The 20,731-nt window shown below is 42.5% G+C and overlaps 1 protein-coding gene across 1 annotated transcript in view; it reads left to right on the top strand.

The window, feature by feature from the left end:
- Positions 1-20,731, top strand: part of LOC106605146 (mannosyl-oligosaccharide 1,2-alpha-mannosidase IA) — a 202,591-nt gene that overhangs the window by 123,703 nt on the left and 58,157 nt on the right. The window contains exons 3-4 of the mRNA XM_014200497.3: positions 591-706; positions 20,288-20,368. Of these exons, the coding sequence (XP_014055972.1) occupies positions 591-706; positions 20,288-20,368 (197 nt within the window). The remainder of the gene's footprint in view (positions 1-590; positions 707-20,287; positions 20,369-20,731) is intronic.

Genomic DNA, 20,731 nt, shown 5'->3' with positions numbered 1-20,731 from the left:
AAAACAGTTCCATAAGGCACACAGGCTATACAGAAAATAACCACCCACAAAACACAAGTGAAAACAAACCCCACTAAATATGGCCTCCAATTAGAGACAACGACAACCAGCTGCCTCTAATTGGAGGTCATTGCCAAAACCCAACATAGAAATAGAAAACTAGATATACACATTGAAATTGAAAATATAGAACATGAACCAAACACCCCAAAACACACAAAACAAACACCTCCTGCCACGCCCTGACCAAACTACAATGACAAATAACCCCTTTTACTGGTCAGGACGTAACATAGACTGTTAATGTTCACCTTGGAGGTAGATGCCTTTCATCCAGCTTACACAATGTCATACCATAATTCAAGATTAAAGATGCAGATGTGATAGCTGTAGTTTGTGCCACTGTAGTTTGGCATTTCAGGATTTTGCTTAACTTTACTTTGTGGTCTTGGTACTTCTGTCTTTTTTTATGTCTCTGAGCCTCAACTCTAGTCATTGTAATTTCACCCAGAACAAAAAGGGTGATGTCTGGCACTGCAAGTCCCTTTGTCCCATGGTTCTGACTGTTCTGTGTTCTGTGTGTTTTACAGGTGGTCTGAGGGGAGCCTCCATCGTGGATTCTCTGGACACGCTGTATATAATGGGATTAATGGACGAATACAATGACGCAAAGGAGTGGGTAGAGACCAGCCTGGACCTGAACTCGGTAAGATCAAACTCACTCATTGGATATTATCTCTGCCATTCCTGTTGGAGGACCAATCGTCTACCATAAACACTCTTAGTAGTGATCTTAGTGCTGCGGTTGATTTTAGGCCATCTGTTGTCCCCTGATTGACCAAGTTTTCAATCCCTCCTATCTTAATGGATAGTTACTCTGCCATTTATGTTGGAGTAACAATCAACTACCCCAACACTAGAAGTAGGCTGTCTGACTTGGCCCTTGTTAGGTTGGCATACACTTAATAAAGTTATCACCAGTGGTCTTAGTGTGCCAGGTTGATTTTAAGCCGATTGTCCCCTTACTGACCCAAAGTCCTGTCTAGGGGGTGGGGCAGTTTGCCAGAGCTATATAGGGCATTCCAGATGGAATAAAGGATGTCTTGTGTGGCCAACCCTGAACAACTGATCCATTCTAACCACGCTTTGTTACTGTGCCATGGGATTATTTTACTCTCCCAGAATTCTGTGTGCTGTGGGATTGGATGAATAAAAGAGGGCGCGAGTAAGAGAGAATGTATGTGGAAGCATGGAGAGAGAGAGGAGCGAGAGAGAGGAGGTCATTGGCCTCCCCATTGAGTAATTCCATGATAATAGACTTCTTCTTGGAGTCGGGAACAGAGAGGTCTGCCAGTTTGGACATTATGTGGAAACTGAGTGAGTGAGAGTGATGGTGCCAGCCAGCAAGGTAAGCGCCGCCAGGCTTTGTGTGCCCTGTTGCTAACGGACTAGTTATAGGCCCTCCATTCCACTCTGTTTCCACACTTTCTGTAAGTCCCTCATTGGGATAGTTAATTTTGTCCAAAGGCAATTTGGTTTAGTCACTAATCAAATATCATCTCTCTGAGATCTACTGGCTAAGAGATGTCTTTAATATGTTAAGGTGATACATTGTCTGAGGTCAGCATTTTCTATTGTCTGTTGGCTATTCCCTATAGCACTTCGGCTTTGTCCCTCTTGGGAAATTATACTGAAATCTACTCAAACCTCCTGAGTGACTGACGGGTTTGACGGGCTCTTAGTAGTTGCTGTGAACTTAGATGAGCTAGACTTAGATGTCGATAGATGTTGACATGCAAAGAACGGTGTGTACAGTTTTTGTACAGAACACCATTTTAGACACACAAAGCGAGCCATGTCTCGCTCCTTTCTCGCTCTCCATTCTAACTCTCTACTCCCTCCCTTTCTTCCTCTGTTTTTCTTTCTTTCTTCTCCCTCCCTCTCCCGCTCGCTCACACACGCGCTCACACCCCCACAGTTTTTCAGTCTCTCCCTCTGGCAGGGGTTGGGCAATATGAAGATGACTATCGATGTGGTTGTGCAGCAGTAGCTCCTGGTCTTGGCAGAGAGAGCCAGGGTAAGAGACACTCAGTAACGGGGCAGCCCATGACAAACAGCAACCTCGTCAGCATAATAAAGACACCCAGGGAGGATTTACACTCCCGGCCGCACTTTGTCACTGGGCTAGTGAGGTCAATCTGTCACCATTCTCCAACTCCTCCGATCAGTTGTCCCAGAGGGTCTCCTCGTCTGAGTGGACGGATATCTGTCCTGTTATGGACGCCAGGCCATTTTAGGTCAAAGTCACCATACTTTGGGTTCTGGGGCAGGGATCTAATTGACGTATAGGGATTGTTCCAAACTTTGATCCGTTTTTAGGCTCAGCCATTTAGTTTTACAAAGTGGCGAAAGAGAATGTTTAAAATTAAATATTTTCCCCACACATTAACGCTACAGAACCTTATGCACCTAAGGAGAATTAAACCACTAACAACGCAGTCATTCATGCTCTAACCAAGTGGTTCTCAATCGGTTTTGGCTGGGGACCCAAATTTGACAATGACAATTGAGTAACGTTGTATTGCAGCTGCCTTCTTGGGCAGACTTCACTTGCAAAATAGACTCTGTCTCAACGGGCTACTATTATGGTATTAAAGAAAGTCATTACACAGACATATTAACTGAGAAAACATTAATTATCAATTCAAGAGAATAAGCCATTTAATTAGGCCACCAGTTCAGGAGAGGGGAGTAATAAATGATCAGACTCAGAACATGACATCAAAAGCAGTCCAATAATGTTCATGAAAAGTAACACATACCAGTGTTTAAAATAGAAAAGCAACAATCATAAACAATTCTTAATCAGCAATTACCATGTGAATAGTTTCACAACCTTGAACATTTTAAGGTGTATTTTTTTTGACCAGTTCAATAAAATGCCAAATTAATGTCAGAATGAATCAACAACAACAATAATTAACCTATTGAACAATAACTCATTAACACTGATCGGTAGTGCTGAACGGTACCTTGATTCTGATTGCATGACAAGCGAGAGCAGGATACTCTCCCATTACTCTGCACCAGAACTGTGGCAGTGTCATTTCCGGGAGCTCAATCCACGATCAAATGACAGCTCCACCAGCTGATCCTCTCCGTTGCTTGGCAACGTGACGCTTCCCATCTCCACTCGAAAGGGGTCCCGTATCCAGTCGTCTTGTCTCATGTTCGCCTCCGTGAAGTTGTCGCAAAACTTTCCCTGCAGCTTGACAAGATGCTATTTAATGGCGTGTCGCCGTGCGCTTTGTTGATCTGATTCTGAATATTGAAACCAGCATTGGGAAACGTGTCAATACTCCGAAACATGATTTGCCCAAACGGCAAGCTTCATCTTGAAGGCATCCACTTCGTCCCCCTGTACAAATCGATTGTGCCCCCTCCCTTGCATTGACACATTGAGAGAATTCAGATCAATAATATCCACCAGGAAGGGAACCTGCGCGAGCGTTTCCTCACAATCGAAATATTCGGCCAGAGGTGACTTGTTTACCAAAAGAAACGCAGCAATCTCTAATCGAAGCTCATAAAAACGACCCAACACTTTACAGCTGGAAAGCCAGCGGACCTCTGCATGATACAGCACCTGATGGTGCTCCCTCCCCATATCCCTGCAGAAGGCCTGAAACACCTGCTTTTCCTAGAACTCTTTTTGATATAGTTGACACGCTTGATCACATCCTGGAGAGTGGCGTGGAGCTCAGGCACCATGTCCTTTGTTGCCAATGCCTCCCTGTGTATTAAGCAGTGGTTCCACGTCGCACTCAGTGCCATCTCCAGGATCTGCTTTACTACAACGGGGTGCTTTCCCGTCATGTCACCCATCCCAGGCCAGTCCCACGGAGCCCAGGTACATATTCATTGTGTTAAAGATAGCCTCCGCAGTGGTGGTGGTGGGCCAATTAGCACTAAAAAGGAACTGCTCCTCAAAGTTATTATCCCATCCCATTCGAATGTATGGTTAGCCACATCAGTGGATTCATCTAGCTGCAGTGCGTAATGGCCATTTGCACTGATGCGCTCTGTCTGTCCTGAATTCTCCTCTTCGTGGTGTCATTGGATATGGATGTGGTTTTAAGTTGGTTGGCGTCAAACTCTCCCAAGATTTCAGTTCACATATCAATCGCAGCAGGGAGTATGAGATCCTCTGTGCTGGTCTGGGTTTTTTGCACTTAGCAATGCGCTGGGCCACAAGGTATGATGCGCAAAGTGCCTTTTCTTGTACCGTGCATAGGTTCTTCAATGAATCTTGTGAGGCCTCCAGATATTGACATTTCCTTTTTTTTTAAGTCAGCTGTCTTATCTTTAACTCTTGGATGCTTGGTGTCCAGATCCCTTTTCATTTGGGAGGGATTTCATGCTCTCATTAGCTAATAGCTCGTTGCATAGGACGCACTGCGGTCCACACTCACCCTGCCTGTCTTATATGTAAAACCATATTTGATGAGGTCGGATTCATATTTTCTCTTCTTGACCGGGACCGGGTTGTCTGCCTTGTTGTTGACATTGGACGCAGCAGTAGATGAAGAGGGAGCTGCACGTTTTAAAAACTTAAATGACAGTTAACTATCCACATGTGCAATGCCTGCAGAACACATCTGCGTATTTAGCTGTAAATCAACCTAACTGAAGATGATCTGTATTATCTGATTGGACGTCTCACATTTAAAATAAAACAGTGTTGCAGAATAAAAATTATATGGGATCTGTGTGTGTGTGTGTGTGCGTGTGTGTGTGTGTGTGCGTGTGTGTGTGTGTGTGTGTGTGGTGTGTGTGGTGTGTGTGTGTGTGTGTGTGTGTGTGTGTGGTGTGTGTGGCAAGAAATCTGTCATTTCATTGGATCAGTGTGTGTGAGGGATGGGGGGTGGCGAGAACGTTATTGTATTGATCAGTGAGTGTGTTTCACCACTGCGGACGCGCTGCATGTGTCAAGTCAGCATCAATAAGCGATGCGACGGAATCCACTCAAAATAAAAGTTTCAGTGTGGTGGTTACCTTTTCATAATAATGTCCCACCAATATCCAGCAACTTCGCACAGCCATAGAAGGGAATTAGGACAACATTCCACAGGTCACAATCAACAGCCTGATCAACTCTACTGTATCGTGCTGCATGAGGCAAATGGTGGTCACACCAGATGCTGACTCGTTTTCTGATCCACACCCCTACCTTTTTTTTAAGGTATCTGTGACCAACAGATGCATATCTGTATTCCCAGTCATGTGAAATCCCTAGATTAGAGCCTAATGAATGTATTTCAATTGACTGATTTCCTTATATGAACTAACTCAGTAAAATCTTTGAAATTGTTGCATGTTGCTTTTTTAATTTTGTTCGGTGTAGATGGTTCCTCGGTTTTCAGAAAGAAACAGCAGAAGCCATGTTGATTTTCTCCACAAAGTCTCGTGAAGAATACAAGGCTACACTTAATACTGTGAGAAATAGAGAGGTGTGAGGGCAGACTTAAAGTTACGTGTATTTGTCTTTGTGCTCCTGAGTAAATTCATTAAGGTGGTAGAACGTCTCTCTCCTCTGCTACCAAAAACAAACCTCCCCAAAATCCTGATGCAAATCCTGACGATTTCCTATGAAGACGCAATACTCTGATCAAACACTTTCCTCCAGTGACTCAACCAATTAGAAAGACAAGAGCAACTTCGGAATGCCTCCATCTAATGTTAACTTTGCAAAATTCCACAGGCTGTTTTTCCGTTTCGAACATGAAATGAATAGTTGGAGGTGTCAGTGTTGATTAGTGTTTTGGGGGTTTGGTGGTCCCTGGCTGCCATAGATTGTGATTTAGATCCTTCTCTTATAGCCTCATATTAGTTTTCAAGGGTTCGTTTTCTTCGGGTTTCGAGTCCCCTGGTTAGTCTAGTGAATGCTGTGGGTAAAAAGGGGGGATAAATTGTATTTTCCTTTTGCAGGTCTCCAGTCTGTCTCTCATCATGGTTGGCTAATAGAAAGTGATTAATGAACTCTTGCCGGTTGGGTTTTATCCCCTATTGACAGATCCATCCCCTATTACCCCTTCTTCGAGGCTCTCGCCTTCAATCCTTCTCTTTTGCCTTTCTCAGCTCTCCGTTTCTCCATCATAGTCATTCTAACATCTCTCGGATTTCGTCTCTCAGAGGAAAAGTCTCAGTGAGGTTTGTGATTGTGTTTCAAAGAGAACAGGCCACTGTGATCTATCCAGACAGAGCAGCTGTCTCTTGTGGCTTCAGCTCATCGGTTTTTCACTCTCTTAGATATTCAGAGGGCAAACAGGGTAACTGTGCAAGTGATCACAGACAAGCTATATCCTTATCCTTTTTGTGACATTTCAGTATGCGTATTCCTTCGTACGTCAATGGAATAGGCCTATAATCGACACTAATATTTCTAGGCCAATGACAGAGATGAGTCTCTCCCTCATGGTCTACCTAGAATAGGAAAGGTTCCCAACCACCTACAACCTAACCATTAATTAACATGGTAATTCAAGTTGCACTAGAAAACACCAGTGTTCTTAACAAAGACCATCAACTGACTGGATAATGAGCACATCCAGGCCCTTCGGTGTTAAAGAGTCTCTCGTGGGTGTCGTTTGGAGAGAGCTGAGGGGAAGAAGCTTTGTTTATCTCTTGTGTAGCGTGTTGCTTTTCCCTGCCTGGAGGGAACGCAGATGCTTGCATATCAAAGTGTCTGTAAACAGGCCAGAAGCACGGGGGCAAAACTGAGAGGCAAGAGAGGGGAGCCTTGCAATGTTCCCTCAGGCTGTTGTCACACTGAAAGGTCAAGCGAGTGACGTGTGATGTGTGAGAACACTTAATGTGCTCCCTGATTTGGCCAAGAGATTAATGTGTAACGGGACCAGGCAAAGCACTTCAGGGACCCATCCTGCTTGGTTGGTTGCCCTAAACACACCAGGTTAGATGTGTTACTGTGTTTTTGCTAATGGTTCTTCTACAGTACCAGTCAAAATGTTGGACTCACCTACTCATTCAAGGGTTTTTCTTTATTTTTACTATTTTCTACATTGTAGAATAATAGTGAAGACATCAAAACTAAGAAATAACACATATGGAATCATTGTACTAACCAAAAAAGTGTTAAACAAATCAAAATATATTTTAGATTTTAGATTCTTCAAAGTAGCCACCCTCTGCCTTGATGACAGCTTTGCACACTCTTGGCATTCTCTCAACCAGCTTCACCTGTAATGCGTTTCCAACAGTCTTGAAGGAGTTCCCACATATGCTGAGCACTTGTTGGCTGCTTTTCCTTCACTGTGCGATCCAACTCATCCCAAACCATCTCAATTGGGTTGAGGTCGAGTGATTGTGGAGGCCAGGTCATCTAATGCAGCACTCAATCACTCTCCTTCATTGGTCAAATAGCCCTTACACAGCCTGGAGGTGTGTTGGGTCATTGTCCTGTTGAAAAACAAATGACATTCCCACTAAGTGCAAACAAGATGGGATGGTGTATCACTGCAGAATGCTGTGGTAGCCATGCTGGTTAAGTGTGCCTTGAATTCTAAATAAATCACCAAAAGTGTCACTATCAAAGGACCCCCATACCATCACACTTCCTCCTCCATGCTTCACGGTGGGAACCAAACGTGCGGAGATCATCCGTTCACCTGCACTGCGTGTCACAAAGATACAGCGGTTTGAACCAAAAATCTCAAATTTGGACCAAAGGACAGATTTCCACCGGTCTAATGTCCAATGCTCAGGTTTCTTGGCCCAAGAAAGTATTTTCTTCTTATTGGTGTCCTTTGGTAGTGGTTTCTTTGCAGCAGTTCGACCATGAAGGCCTGATTTCACACAGTCTTCTCTGAACAGTTGATATTGAGATGTGTCTGTATCTTGAACTCTGTGAAGCATTTATTTGGGCTGCAATTTCTGAGGCTAGTAACTCTAATGAACTCATCCTCTGCAGCAGTGGTAACTCTGGGTATTCCTTTCCTGTGGTGGTCCTCATGACAGACAGTTTCGTCATAACGCTTGATAGTTTTTGCGACTGCACTTGAAGAAACCTTCAAAGTTCTTGAAATTTTCCATATTGAGTAGAGGTCGACCAATTAATCGGCATGGCCGATTAATTAGGCCCGATTTCAAGTTTTCATAACAATCGGTAATCGCAATTTTTGGGCGCCGATTATGGCTAATTACATTGCATTCCATGAGGAAACTGCGTGGCAGGCTGATCACCTGTTACGCGAGTGCAGCAAGGAGCCAAGGTAAAGTTGCAAGCTAGCATTAAACTTTTCTTATAAAAGACAATAAATCTTCACATAATCACTATATCATATTACTCGGTTAACTAGCTTGTCCTGCATTGCATATAATCAATGCGGTGCCTGTTAATTTATCATCAAATCACAGCCTACTTCGCCAAACAGTTGATGATTTAACAAAAGTGCATTTGCTAAAAAAAAGCACAATCGTTGCACGAATGTATCTAACCATAAACATCAATGCCTTTCTTAAAATCAATACACAGAAGTATATATTTTTAAACCTGCATATTTAGTTGAAAGAAATTATTGTTAGCAGGCGATTTTAATTAGGGAAATTGTGTCACTTCTCTTGCGTTCATTCAGGGTATATGCAACATTTTGGGCCGCCTGGCTCGTTGCGAACTAATTTGCCAGAATTTTATATAATTCTGACATAACATTGAAGGTTGTGCAATGTAACAGCAGTATTTAGACTTTGGGTTGCCACCCGTTTCGAAAAAAATACGGAACGGTTCCGTATTTCACAGAAAGAATAAACGTTTTGTTTTCGAAATGATAGTTTCCAGATTTGACCATATTAATGACAAAAGGCTCGTATTTCTGTGTTTATTATATTATAATTAAGTCTATGATTTGATATTTGATAGAGCAGTCTGACTGAGCGGTGGTAGACAGCAGTGGGCTCGTAAAGCATTCATTCAAACTGTAATGCGTTTGCCAGCAGCTCTTAGCAATGCTTGAATCACAGCGCTGTTTATGACTTCATGCCTATCAACTCCTGAGATTAGGCTGGCAATACTAACGTGCCTATTAGAACATCCAATAGTCAAAGGTATATGAAATACAAATTGTATAGAGAGAAATAGTTGACACATCATAATTCCTATAATAGCTACAACCTAAAACTCCTTAACTGGGTATATTGAAGAAGTGGGAATACTGAACCACCAGCTTTCATATGTTCTGAGCAAGGAACTTAAATGTTAGCTTTTTTACATGGTACATATTGCACTTTTACTTTCTTCTCCAACACTGTGTTTTTGCATTATTTAAACCAAATTGAGCATGTTTGTTGTTTCTTTATTTGAGACAAAATAGATTTTATTTATGTATTATATTAAGTTCGTTCATTCAGTATTGTTGTAATTGTCATTATTACAAATATATATATAAATTGTCTGATTAATCGGTATCGGCTTTTTTTGGTCCTCCAATAATCGGTATCGGCGTTGAAAAAAATCATAATTGGTCGACCTCTAGTATTGACTGACCTTCATGTCTTAAAGTAATAATGGACTGTTTCTTTTTGCTAATTTGAGCTGTTCTTGCCATAATATGGATTTGGTCTTTAACCAAATAGGGCTATCTTCTGTATACCACCCCTACCTTGTCACAACACAACTGATTGGCTCAAACACATTAGTTAAGAAGGAAAGAAATTACACAAATTAACTTTTAACAAGGCACACCTGTTAATTTAAATGCATTCCGGGTGACTACCTCATGAAGCTGGTTGAGAGAATGTCAAGGGTGTGCAAAGCTGTCATCCAAGTCAAAGGGTGGCTACTTTGAAGAATCTCAAATATAAAATACATTTTGATTTGTTTAACACTTTTTTTGGTTACTACATGATTCCATGTGTGTTATTTCATAGATTAGATGTCTTCACTATTATTCTACAATGTAGAAAATAGTAAAATTAAGAAAAACCCTTGAATGAGTAGGTGTGTCCAAAATGTTGACTGGTACTGTACATGTGTCTCTATTAAGATGGAAAGGGGGTATCTATTATGAATTGAAACCGACAGTGCACCATTCTTACTTGCGTTATATCATTCATAATGTCCCCAGAGGTCAGCTTACGGTTACGAGAGGGTTAATGAAATCCAGTCATGCAGAAAAGATCAAAATAACATTATCTGATTATCTGACCAGAAAAGCAGACATTGATTTCTTCAAAGGTAGTTGACAAATATTTTGACTTTTGTTAGAAAATGCCGAAAATGTTGGCAATTGCTGTGGGGCCGATGATGGAAGAAGAGTATAGCTGTTCTATTCACCTTCAGAGGAATCTTGGAACCTCAGGCCTAAACTCTGCAGTAAAGTTGTATAACTGGCCTGAAACTTTCATCTGAAAATAGAGTCACCGTCAGCCGAGAGAGCAGGGATTCACTTTATCAAACCCCCAGAAATTAGCCTGATTTATTACATACTGATTGATATATTGTAGTGCCCTTATTGAACCCCTATTCACAAAAAAGCTATGCCTTAATTGTGAGAAATTACATGTTACTTCAATTAAAAAAGCTTCAGTATGAGATGACTCAGTTCACCAGTTGACATTTGCATAATGCGTCTCTGGCAATCAGTAAGTGCCTAGATATGATAAACAGCTCATATGCAGATTAATAATGTGTAGCTTATAAAGTAAGATGTGATCATTCCATGGTATGCTTTGATAAACCTTTTTGAGCTTTTTGTTCTTAACAATGCTGGGTAACAGATCAAAATGTTTCTTGTCTCTTTGTCATCTCCCCGAGCAATCGCCTACTGTACCCTACACCTACTCTGCCAGAACATGAATTGTTGCTCCAAAGACAGGTAGGTTGTATTCGTTTCATCTGCGACTCCTGGCTGTTCTAAACTGGAAGACCACCCTTGGGTACGAACTTGTTTTTCCTTCCTTGTTTATCAGTTGGTTTAAGTAGGTTGGCGTTTGCTATTCTGGAAGCTCACTGTGCAAACTTAGTAGACCTTGCAGCTGTCTAGGCTCTAGGAGCAGATCTGGATCAGGCTCTTGTTGTTTACCTCAGTAGACCTGTTGGCTGACCTGATCTGGCCTCATGTCCACTGTAAACGTGGCTCCACAGGGCTCCAGTCATTAGGGCTACTGAAACCTGAGGGCATGTATCATATGAGGGGCTGCTTGACTGAAGATGCCACGCCCCAGCCATGAGGTCAAGACATCCTGCTGACATCCTATCTCTGCTGGAGGAGAACAATGTGTGGGTGGTTTATTACATATACTATGTACTGTTATTTACTGTAACACCAGTGACATTTGAATTCCCTCTCTAGCCTTAGCTCTTGACGTAGGTAGGCAGAGGTTGGCACTGGCTCCATGCCATTAGGTTGGTGATCAGATATTAATTGTGATTGTTTGCCATCCATGTTTTCCTTGTATACTCTGCACAGATGTGTTTATGGGATTTTCATCTGAACATCAGATTAGAGGAAAGATAAGATTTGAATCCCAACTACAGAATGGTATTTTTGCCTTTCAGCCAGCATAGTGACAGGGCTCGGGAATCCATTTCGAGATTTGGACGAAAACATTGATCTGATGTACCATTGGCACACACACACAGGAAAAATGGACTGAACAAGGAGGGAGAGATGGAATGAGAGACACAGAGAGAGAGAGAGAGAGAGAGAGAGAGAGAGTGGAGGAGTGTCCCATGAGAGACCTGCATTATGAGAGCGTTCTCCCTGCCTGTGAACTCCTGGAGACACATGTCTGCTGTCGTGTTCTTGTTTGTGTGTGTATTTGTGTCTGAGTGCCTTTGTGTGTACACTCAGAGAGAACAGCTTTGAGGTGCATTCGCCAAACCTTCTTTTCTCAATACCTCCCCCCTCTCCGATGCCTTCTACTCCCCAGACAATGGGAGAGATGGAGGGATTGTGAGTGATAGAGGAAGACGAGGGGCTGTAATTTCAGCGTCATCACCCTAGTGACATTAATTTATTATTAGCCAGTCTCTTACTTTGCCATAATGTATTCAGTGAAGATGTGGTACAAGACAGTGTATGTGTTGGTGTGTGTCTGATTGTGCTGGGAGGGAGGGAGGGAGGGAGGGAGGGAGGGAGGGAGGGAGGGAGAGAGAGAGAGAGAGAGATGCATGATAGATTGTTTTCTGTACCTTCCCTGATGAGTTCAGAAATCAGAACTTTCATAAAGTATGTAATGTATTGGCCTGTAAGACATTAGTGATTTGTCGTGGCGCCTTCTTTATTGCCCCCTCAATCATGGAGAGAATGGAACTCTGGTTGCAGAGTGATTGTGTTGCATTGAAATCAAAGTACCTGATCTATCACATCTACTCCACCGCTAACAGTCTAATGGCTGGCAGTATTTACATAAAAGATAAAACACATCTAGACTAAACAGGAAGGTCATGAACTCTTGACCTGTGTTGTTTTGATGACTAGAGAAAAAGTTAAAAGTGTCCTCCCACCCATAACAACCCAAGACCTTTTTGATATGTTGTGTTTTTGTTGTGTCTCAGCTCCAGTTCAAAAAAGCTGCACTCCACCGATGCCTATTAGAATAATGCACTACTGGGAACATAGCCTACTAATAATGATGGACCGCATACTCTGTTTTGATCTCCATTAACTAGGTTCGAGAAGCCTCTTTTAGCAGCCGTTATATAACAATTTCAGTGATTATACAGTAAATGCGCAAAGGTGCTTAAATTAAATTAAGTTACCTCATGCTTTGCTCAGACTCTATTGGTCTTTAAACCAATCTATCTCAATGTCAACTAACTAGTCCGCTAATCAGTAATGTCATCTACTAATCCACCAATCTTTGAATTAATGACGATGTCACCACATGTAAAGGCCCAACATGACTTACTGTAAGTGTCCCTTTTAGTAGTGAGAAATTAGCCTTAGGTCTCCTTCCCCAGGCCGTGTTGGTTAGCATGGTCCAGAGGTTAGCAGTCATTACAGCTCCGGTGTCTAGGACAGCCTAATTATGGGCTTGATGCTAAACAAGCCCATAATTACTGTACATTTTCAAAAACAGCCCTGGCTTTACATCCTGTTGGTGACAGGAAAGGAAGGAGTTCTGAGGAACTTCTGTTCACAGCAACGGTATTAGCAGAATCACAGCTCCCAGTGTGTGGATGAAAGAGTACCTGAGTGGCACCACCTAATTGGTCCCTTTCATAATCAATCCAAGCTAATTAGGGAAGTTGAGTTAAATCACAGCTCTGTTGGTTTAACACCAACATTGATTTAGGCGTGATCTACTCCCCTATTGCTTATTTAAATACTAGCTTGTCTGTTCAGCTTCCCACAAAACTGAATCTATTTGCTTGGTTTCCGAGTGCTGATTTTGCCACCGGTTTGAATCCTAGAGTCTGGACGTGCAGCGTGTTGTGTACCCAATGGCTCTGATAGCCCCGGATTAGGATTAAATCATACCATTAATGTTATATTTGTGCCTGAGCAGTCCATTGCAGGCCTCGATAACAGTCTCATTTGCCCCCCCCTGGCACACGAAAGCACAGTGGAAGTGCCAATCAGGCTTATGTCCCAGTCTAATCTTGGCAGAGCGAGTGATCAAAATCTGTGCCATGCTTTGTTGAATGCTCACCAACCGAAAAGCAAGCATCAAACACAGACAACAACATTGTACACTGTACACTGAAGCAGAACAGCAACAAGGCACAACAGCAATGTTTTTCTCATAACCTCCTTTTACGCATGTTGGCACAGCTGTGGGAGATAGCACCATTTTTTTATGCCAATCTGGTAGCATTGACAACACACACAGCACATACACTACCGTTCAAAAGTTTGGGGTCACTTAGACATGTCCTTGTTTTTGAAAGAAAAGCACATTAAAATAACATCAACTTGATCAGAAATAGTGTAGACATTACTAATGTTGTAAATGACTATTGTAGCTGGAAACGGCAGATAAAAAAAAATAATGGAATATCTACATAGGCGTACAGAGACCCATTATCAGCAACCATCACTCCTGTGTTCCAATGGCACGTTGTGTTAGCTAATCCAAGTTTAGCATTTTAAAAAGGCTAATTGATCATTGGAAAAACCTTTTGCAGTTATGTTAGCACAGCTGAAAACTATTTTTCTGATTAAAGAAGCAATACAACTGTCCTTCTTTAGACTAGTTGAGTATCTGGAGCATCAGCATTTATGGGTTCGATTACAGGCTCAAAATGGCCAGAATCAAATAACTTTCTTCTGAAACTCGTCAGTCTATTCTTGTTCTGAGAAATGAAGGCTATTTCATGCGAGAAATTGCCAAGAAACTGAAGATCTTGTACAACGCTGTGTTCTACTCCCTTCACAGAACAGTGCAAGCTGGCTCTAACCAGAATAGAAAGAGGAGTGGGAGGCCCCGGTGCACAACTGAGCAAGAGGACAAGTACATTAGAGTGTCTAGTTTGAGAAACAGACGCCTCACAAGTCCTCAACTGGCAGCTTCATTAAATAGTACCCACAAAACACCAGTCTCAACGTCAACAGTGAAGGGCGACACCAGGATGCTGGTCTTCTATGCCAAGTGGCAAAGAAAAAGCCATATCTCAGACTGGCCCAATAGAAAGAAAAGATTAAGATGGGCAAAAGAACACAGACACTGGATAGAGGACCTCTGCCTAGAAGGCCAGCATCCCGGAGTCGCCTCTTCACTGTTGACGTTGAGACTGGTGTTTTGCTGATACTATTCAATGAAGCTGCAAGGACATTTCTAAGTGATCCCAAACTTTTGAACGATAGTGTAAGTCCACATTGGATCCATGTTCTGTTGTGTAGCTACATTATTGGTCAGCTACTTTGTGAAATAACCCAATTGCATTTGGAGTGTGCAGTGAGGGACAAAGAGTCAGACCTACTCGACATGACCATATAAAACCAATCCGAGATTAGGGCTGCCACACCGGCAGTCATGAGTCATGACCACAGTAAAATCCTATGTGACCGTTGAGTCACGGTAATCTCCACTTATGCACTGTGGACATGCGTTGGTACTGGCTAACGACTATCAGGTCCTAATCGCCTGGTACTCAGGGCTCTGTTGACCCTCTAACCACTCTGATATCAATGCAAATGCCATCGGAAATCACATCAAACACTTTTCATCAAAACAGTATCGTGCTTTTAAAACTCACCTCACTGTGATTGATCAGTTTGAAGAAAGAAGTTCAACAGCAGGTTGAAACTGAATGGAAAACATGGCCATTGTGGATGTTGTTTCAAAGCCTAACACAACAAAATGGACAGTGCTTTCTAAAGGGATGATTCATTCAAAACACAAATAGATTATGCATACGCATAGGCCTATTATAAGCCCGAACCCGAACAAAAAATGTACAATACATAGCCTACCACATATTACGCTTGGCAGATAAACATTAAAAAAAAAATATATATCTTTGGTATATAATCGGTCTACCCTAAATTTAACAAATTCAGTTCGCCTACAAATGTGTATTTGATTTTAAATAGCCAAGTAATAGGGCATTTTTTATATTAATAGACTGCCACATTACCTTCAGCTACAGAATATCTTGCCACTGTGCGTTTCCATCTCCTCCCGTCTCTCCTTCATTCCTTTCTCCAGGTGCAGAGAGCTGTCAACAGTTACTATCAATGTTCCGCAACAGATTTCACTTGGTTTCCCAAATTAAGCACTGGGTAGCTGCAGGAACAGGGTTGGAGAGCTCATGGCATTCAGAGTTTGTGCTGAATATCACCTGTCACGCCGAGAAATAACCAGAGTAGCCTACCCGACATGAGTGAAAAGAACGGCAGGAAAGTGGCCTCCATTCGCTATTCGAGTGAATACGGATGACATATATTTCTTTATCTTGCCCCTGTTCCTGCCTATTTGATAATGGGCCATTCTACATCTAAACTAATTTTACATATTAGTAAAGAAAATATTAAATTGAGAATAGTCTGATGGGTGAAAATATGATCACTTCATGAGAAAACAGTGTGTGCAGCCTGAGGCAAGGAACTTTCTCAAATCGTCAATAGCCTATAGTCGCATCATGCATCCCATATAAACTCAGCAAAAAAAGAAACGTCCTTTTTTCAGGACCCTGTCTTTCAAAGATAATTTGTAAAAATCAAAATAACTTCACAGATCTTCATTGTAAACGGTTTAAACACTGTTTCCAATGTTTGTTCAATAAACAATAAATTAACATGCACCTGTGGAACAGTCGTTAAGACACTAGCAGCTTACAGACGGTAGGCAATTAAGGTCACAGTTATGAAAACTTAGGACACTAAAGAGGCCTTTCTACTGACTCTGAAAAACACCAAAAGAAAGATGCCCAGGGTCCCTGCTCATCTGCGTGAACGTGCATTAGGCATGCTGCAAGGAGGCATGAGAACTGCAGATGTGGCCAGGGCAATAAATTGCAATGTCTGTACTGTGAGACGCCTAAGACAGTGCTACAGAGAGACAGGACGGACAGCTGATCGTCCTCACAGTGGCAGACCACGTGTAACAACATCTGCACAGGATTGGTACATCCGAACATCACACCTGCGGGACAGGTACAGGATGGCAACAACAACTGCCCGAGTTACACCAGGAACGCACAATCCCTCCATCAGTGCTCAGACTGTCCGCAATAGGCTGAGAGAGGCTGGACTGAGGGCTTGTAGGCCTGTTGTAAGGCAGGTCCTCACCAGACATCACCGGCAACAACATCGCCTATGGGCACAAATCCACCGTCGCTGGACCAGACAGGACTGACAAATAGTGCTCTTCACTGACGAGTCACGGTTTTGTCTCACCAGGGGCGATGGTCGGATTCACGGTTTATCGTAAAAGGAATGAGCGTTACACCGAAGCCTGTACTCAGGAGCGGGATCGATTTGGAGGTGGAGGGTCCGTCATGGTCTGGGGCGGTGTGTCACAGCATCATCGGACCGAGCTTGTTGTCATTGCAGGCAATCTCAACATTGAGTGTTACAGGCAAGACATCCTCCTCCCTCATGTGGTACCCTTCCTGCAGGCTCATCCTGACATGACCCTCCAGCATGACAATACCAACCAGCCATACTGCTCGTTCTGTGTGTGATTTCCTGCAAGACAGGAATGTCAGTGTTCTGTCATGGCCAGCGAACAGCCCGGATCTCAATCCCTTTGAGCACTTCTGGGACCTGTTGGATCGGAGGGTGGGGGCTAGGGCCATTCCCCCCAGAAATGTCTAGGAACTTGCAGGTGCCTTGGTGGAAGAGTGGGGTAACATCTCACAGCAAGAACTGGCAAATCTGGTGCAGTCCATGAGGAGGAGATGCACTGCAGTACTTAATGCAGCTGGTAGCCACACCAGATACTGACTGCTACTTTTGATTTCGACCCCCCCCCCTTTGTTCAGGGACACATTATTCCATTTCTGTTAGTCACATGTCTGTGGAACTTGTTCAATTTATGTCTCAGTTGTTGAATCTTGTTATGTTCATACAAATATTTACACATGTCATGCAAATGGCATGGCACATAGCCAGATAACATACAGTAGGCCAACTCACATTATGTTCTTCTGAAATACATTTTCTTCATATCATAATGTTTCTTTAGACCTACTTAAAATAAGTAATGGATGTATTGGGATGGTGTATATTCAATAGATTTATTGGACTTTTTTAAAATGTAGATATTATAAAGGCGCGTGCATCAGCGGCTTGTATGTGTGGAGGCCTGGAGATGCTAAACGAGTTTATGTTAATTAACGATCAGTTACCGTGAGACCGGCAGTCTTTTGCATGACATTAACCGGCGGACCAAATTTTTATGACACAGCCCTATCCCAGACTAATCATTTATTTGAATAGTGCAACTCCTTCTATACAGTATGTACAGTACTGGAGGTGGGGGTGCTCTTACAATAGAGAGAAGATCAAAAGCAGAAAGGTCTTTTGGGGGGCAGAAACCGAGGCAGTTAGAGCTGGTGTGTTAACTCTGACAGCCCTGCGTTGTCTTCTAATTAGATGCACTGCTGAGGAGAGGGAGGAGAGAACGGCAGGGAACGATGAACAACAGGCTTGCCTTTATTCCTTCCTTCACCTGATTTTATTTTCCACTCTGCACAGCACTGGAAAAGTGGAGCAATTAGATGGGCACACATTGCTTTTTATATATTCCCGTGAAAAGCCTTCTGGGGAGACTTTGGATTTATTTGTTTTTTATTGTTTCTCCCATGACAATACTGTATGTGTGTGATGCTGAGATTTAATCCCATTTCTTTCAGTTGAAGTGGTTACCATGGGTTTTAGCGTTGAGCTTTCCCAAGGCAATCTGCATTGTTTGCAGCGGAGAGTGTGTGGTCTTGGAACGCAGATGCAAGACCTAATAATTCCCTGTGATGCAAATGAACAGTGTTATATTGGGAAATAAATGACTGGAAAACATCTGGCAGAACAAATAGCAAATTAAGCACAAAAATGGATTTTAATGAAATGTTTTTGAAAGGCTTGTATAATAGAATTTCGTTATCAATGGACCCAATCAGCATCGAAGCCTCTGGAATAAGCCACTCGTACTAAATGAACTTTCATGAGACGTTTGAAGAGTGATTTACAAGGCTTGTATTTGGTAGCAAGAGTCAGATCAGTTGAACCGTAGTCACCGTTACATTCCCCTCATTGTACCTTATGGCTGTCCTTGCCAAAGTGCCACCATCACTGGTGACAAATTAAAAGTCTGTCCCTAATCACCACCATTATGGAACGGCCACTCCTCTACGGGTTGGCAAGACGACTCCGCTGGGTCACCATGGCAGAGGATTGGCAGTTTGTCTTACAGAATTTAACTGGTTAAACTGTCTTGAAAGAAAAGTGGCCAACTTCTCAGTCGCACATTAGCCCGGTAGTCATTACCTAATAATTACATAGTGTAAGACTAGAATTTAACAACTTTGTCGAATGTCAAACTGTAACACTCATCTCTTGAAAACGTTTTAAAAGTACATGACTTTACTTTGTGAGTTTCTCATACAGTGTGTACAAACGTATAGTGGAAAACGATAGAGTTGGGATGATGCCAGAGAAAGTCGCTCCACATCTTTACTCAGGTTCTAGATTGGATGTAATTACCCTCTCCAGTAGCACCCAATTACACTTTCCTTATCGTGGCTTCTTGAGATAGCAATTTCCTTCTTGAGGTCTCCAAGTCAATAAGCACCATCGTCACCTCAACCTCGGGCGGGAATGAGTGTCTGTAATTATGGTGACATACCGCCATCTCATTCAGGGACACGTGTTAGTGCTTAACACCTCTTAACTTAATTCCCATAACATATGGAGCCAGTGCACTGATAAACTCTGTCTGACGTTGGCGAACAGCAAATCGCTCCAGGAGCTATAATAATAGATTTGACAGAGCACTAATTGCACTCTGAGATGGTGTATTCTGACAGCTTAATCTTAACCCAGTTGCACCATCCTGTCCTGGATAGTTGTGTTGAACCAGACATAACAGGAGATGGAAAAGGAAAGCCTAGCACCGTTTCGCCACTTTCAAATCCTGGAACTCACAACAAAGAGAATAGGAAAGACCGCGATGTGATGAGAAAACACGAAAAAGAGTTAAGAGTGGAGAGTCATCAATGAACTAGACGGTGTATATTTTCTAAGGCTGCCAGAGGAGAATCGACAGTCTCCCGTGGTTCGAAACATCCTTAGACATAAGAGTGAGTAATATGCAGCGAACATTATCGCAAGCCTTTGACTCTCTTCCCTGACTTTATTGAAATATTCCTTTCTAGAGTCTTTATTTAACGTATATAAATGGAATCTGATAGGGCTATGGATGGGAAGCAATACCAGTTCTAAGATGGTACAAGCCTACTCTCTAGCTAACTGCTACTGTATAACAGTATGCATAACTCCACTGTCTCAATGGGCAACACGTTTTCCATTCATTTGTATCATTTTTATCACTGTGAAGAGATCTTCACATATGGATTTCTGGCGTGTTTCTATGGCTCAAGAGCGCAAACATCAAAATCTCATTAATTATTGTTGATCAATTAAATATTTAGGTTTATTAATTATTGATTATGTTTTTAAACTCTATATCGTCACACGACTGATTGGTTGGCGTTGCCATGCGACTGTTGATAGAAATATGAGTTATTTTGACTTGTCATTTATGAGATTGGGCTGTGTCCTGAACGGGGGTACTCCACCTCTGATGCAGTGTGATCTCTTTCTTACAGAACGGCGAGGCTTCTCTCTTCGAGGTGAATATCCGTTACGTCGGTGGGCTGCTCTCTGCATACTACCTGACGGGAGAGGAGGTAAGATTCATCAATGTCTATTATACCCCTCCATTCAGGAACAACATGTCTCTTCCTTTATTGAGATTTGGCCCTGCGGTTTGAATAACGAAGGAGTTGTGTGGAATAATGTTGCAAAGTCATAAAACACACACACACACACACACGCACACACACAGAAACAGGAAATCTCATCACGTAGACACAGTGTATAAAACATTTCTCAGCTCACATAACTCCCACATGCCGTTTTCCCAGCATGACCACATGACTGTCACAGACATACAGCGCAGGCACACATCTGCACTCACCCACATGTGATCCTCTGCACAGAGTGGAGGTCAAGCATGCGATAGAAAATAGCATCTGCCCAAGCATGGTACA

The sequence above is a fragment of the Salmo salar genome, chromosome 05, assembly GCF_965601325.2.
Source record: "Salmo salar chromosome 05, fSalSal1, whole genome shotgun sequence".
Classification (NCBI taxonomy): Eukaryota; Metazoa; Chordata; class Actinopteri; order Salmoniformes; family Salmonidae; genus Salmo; species Salmo salar.
This window is presented reverse-complemented; position numbering and strand designations above follow the sequence as displayed.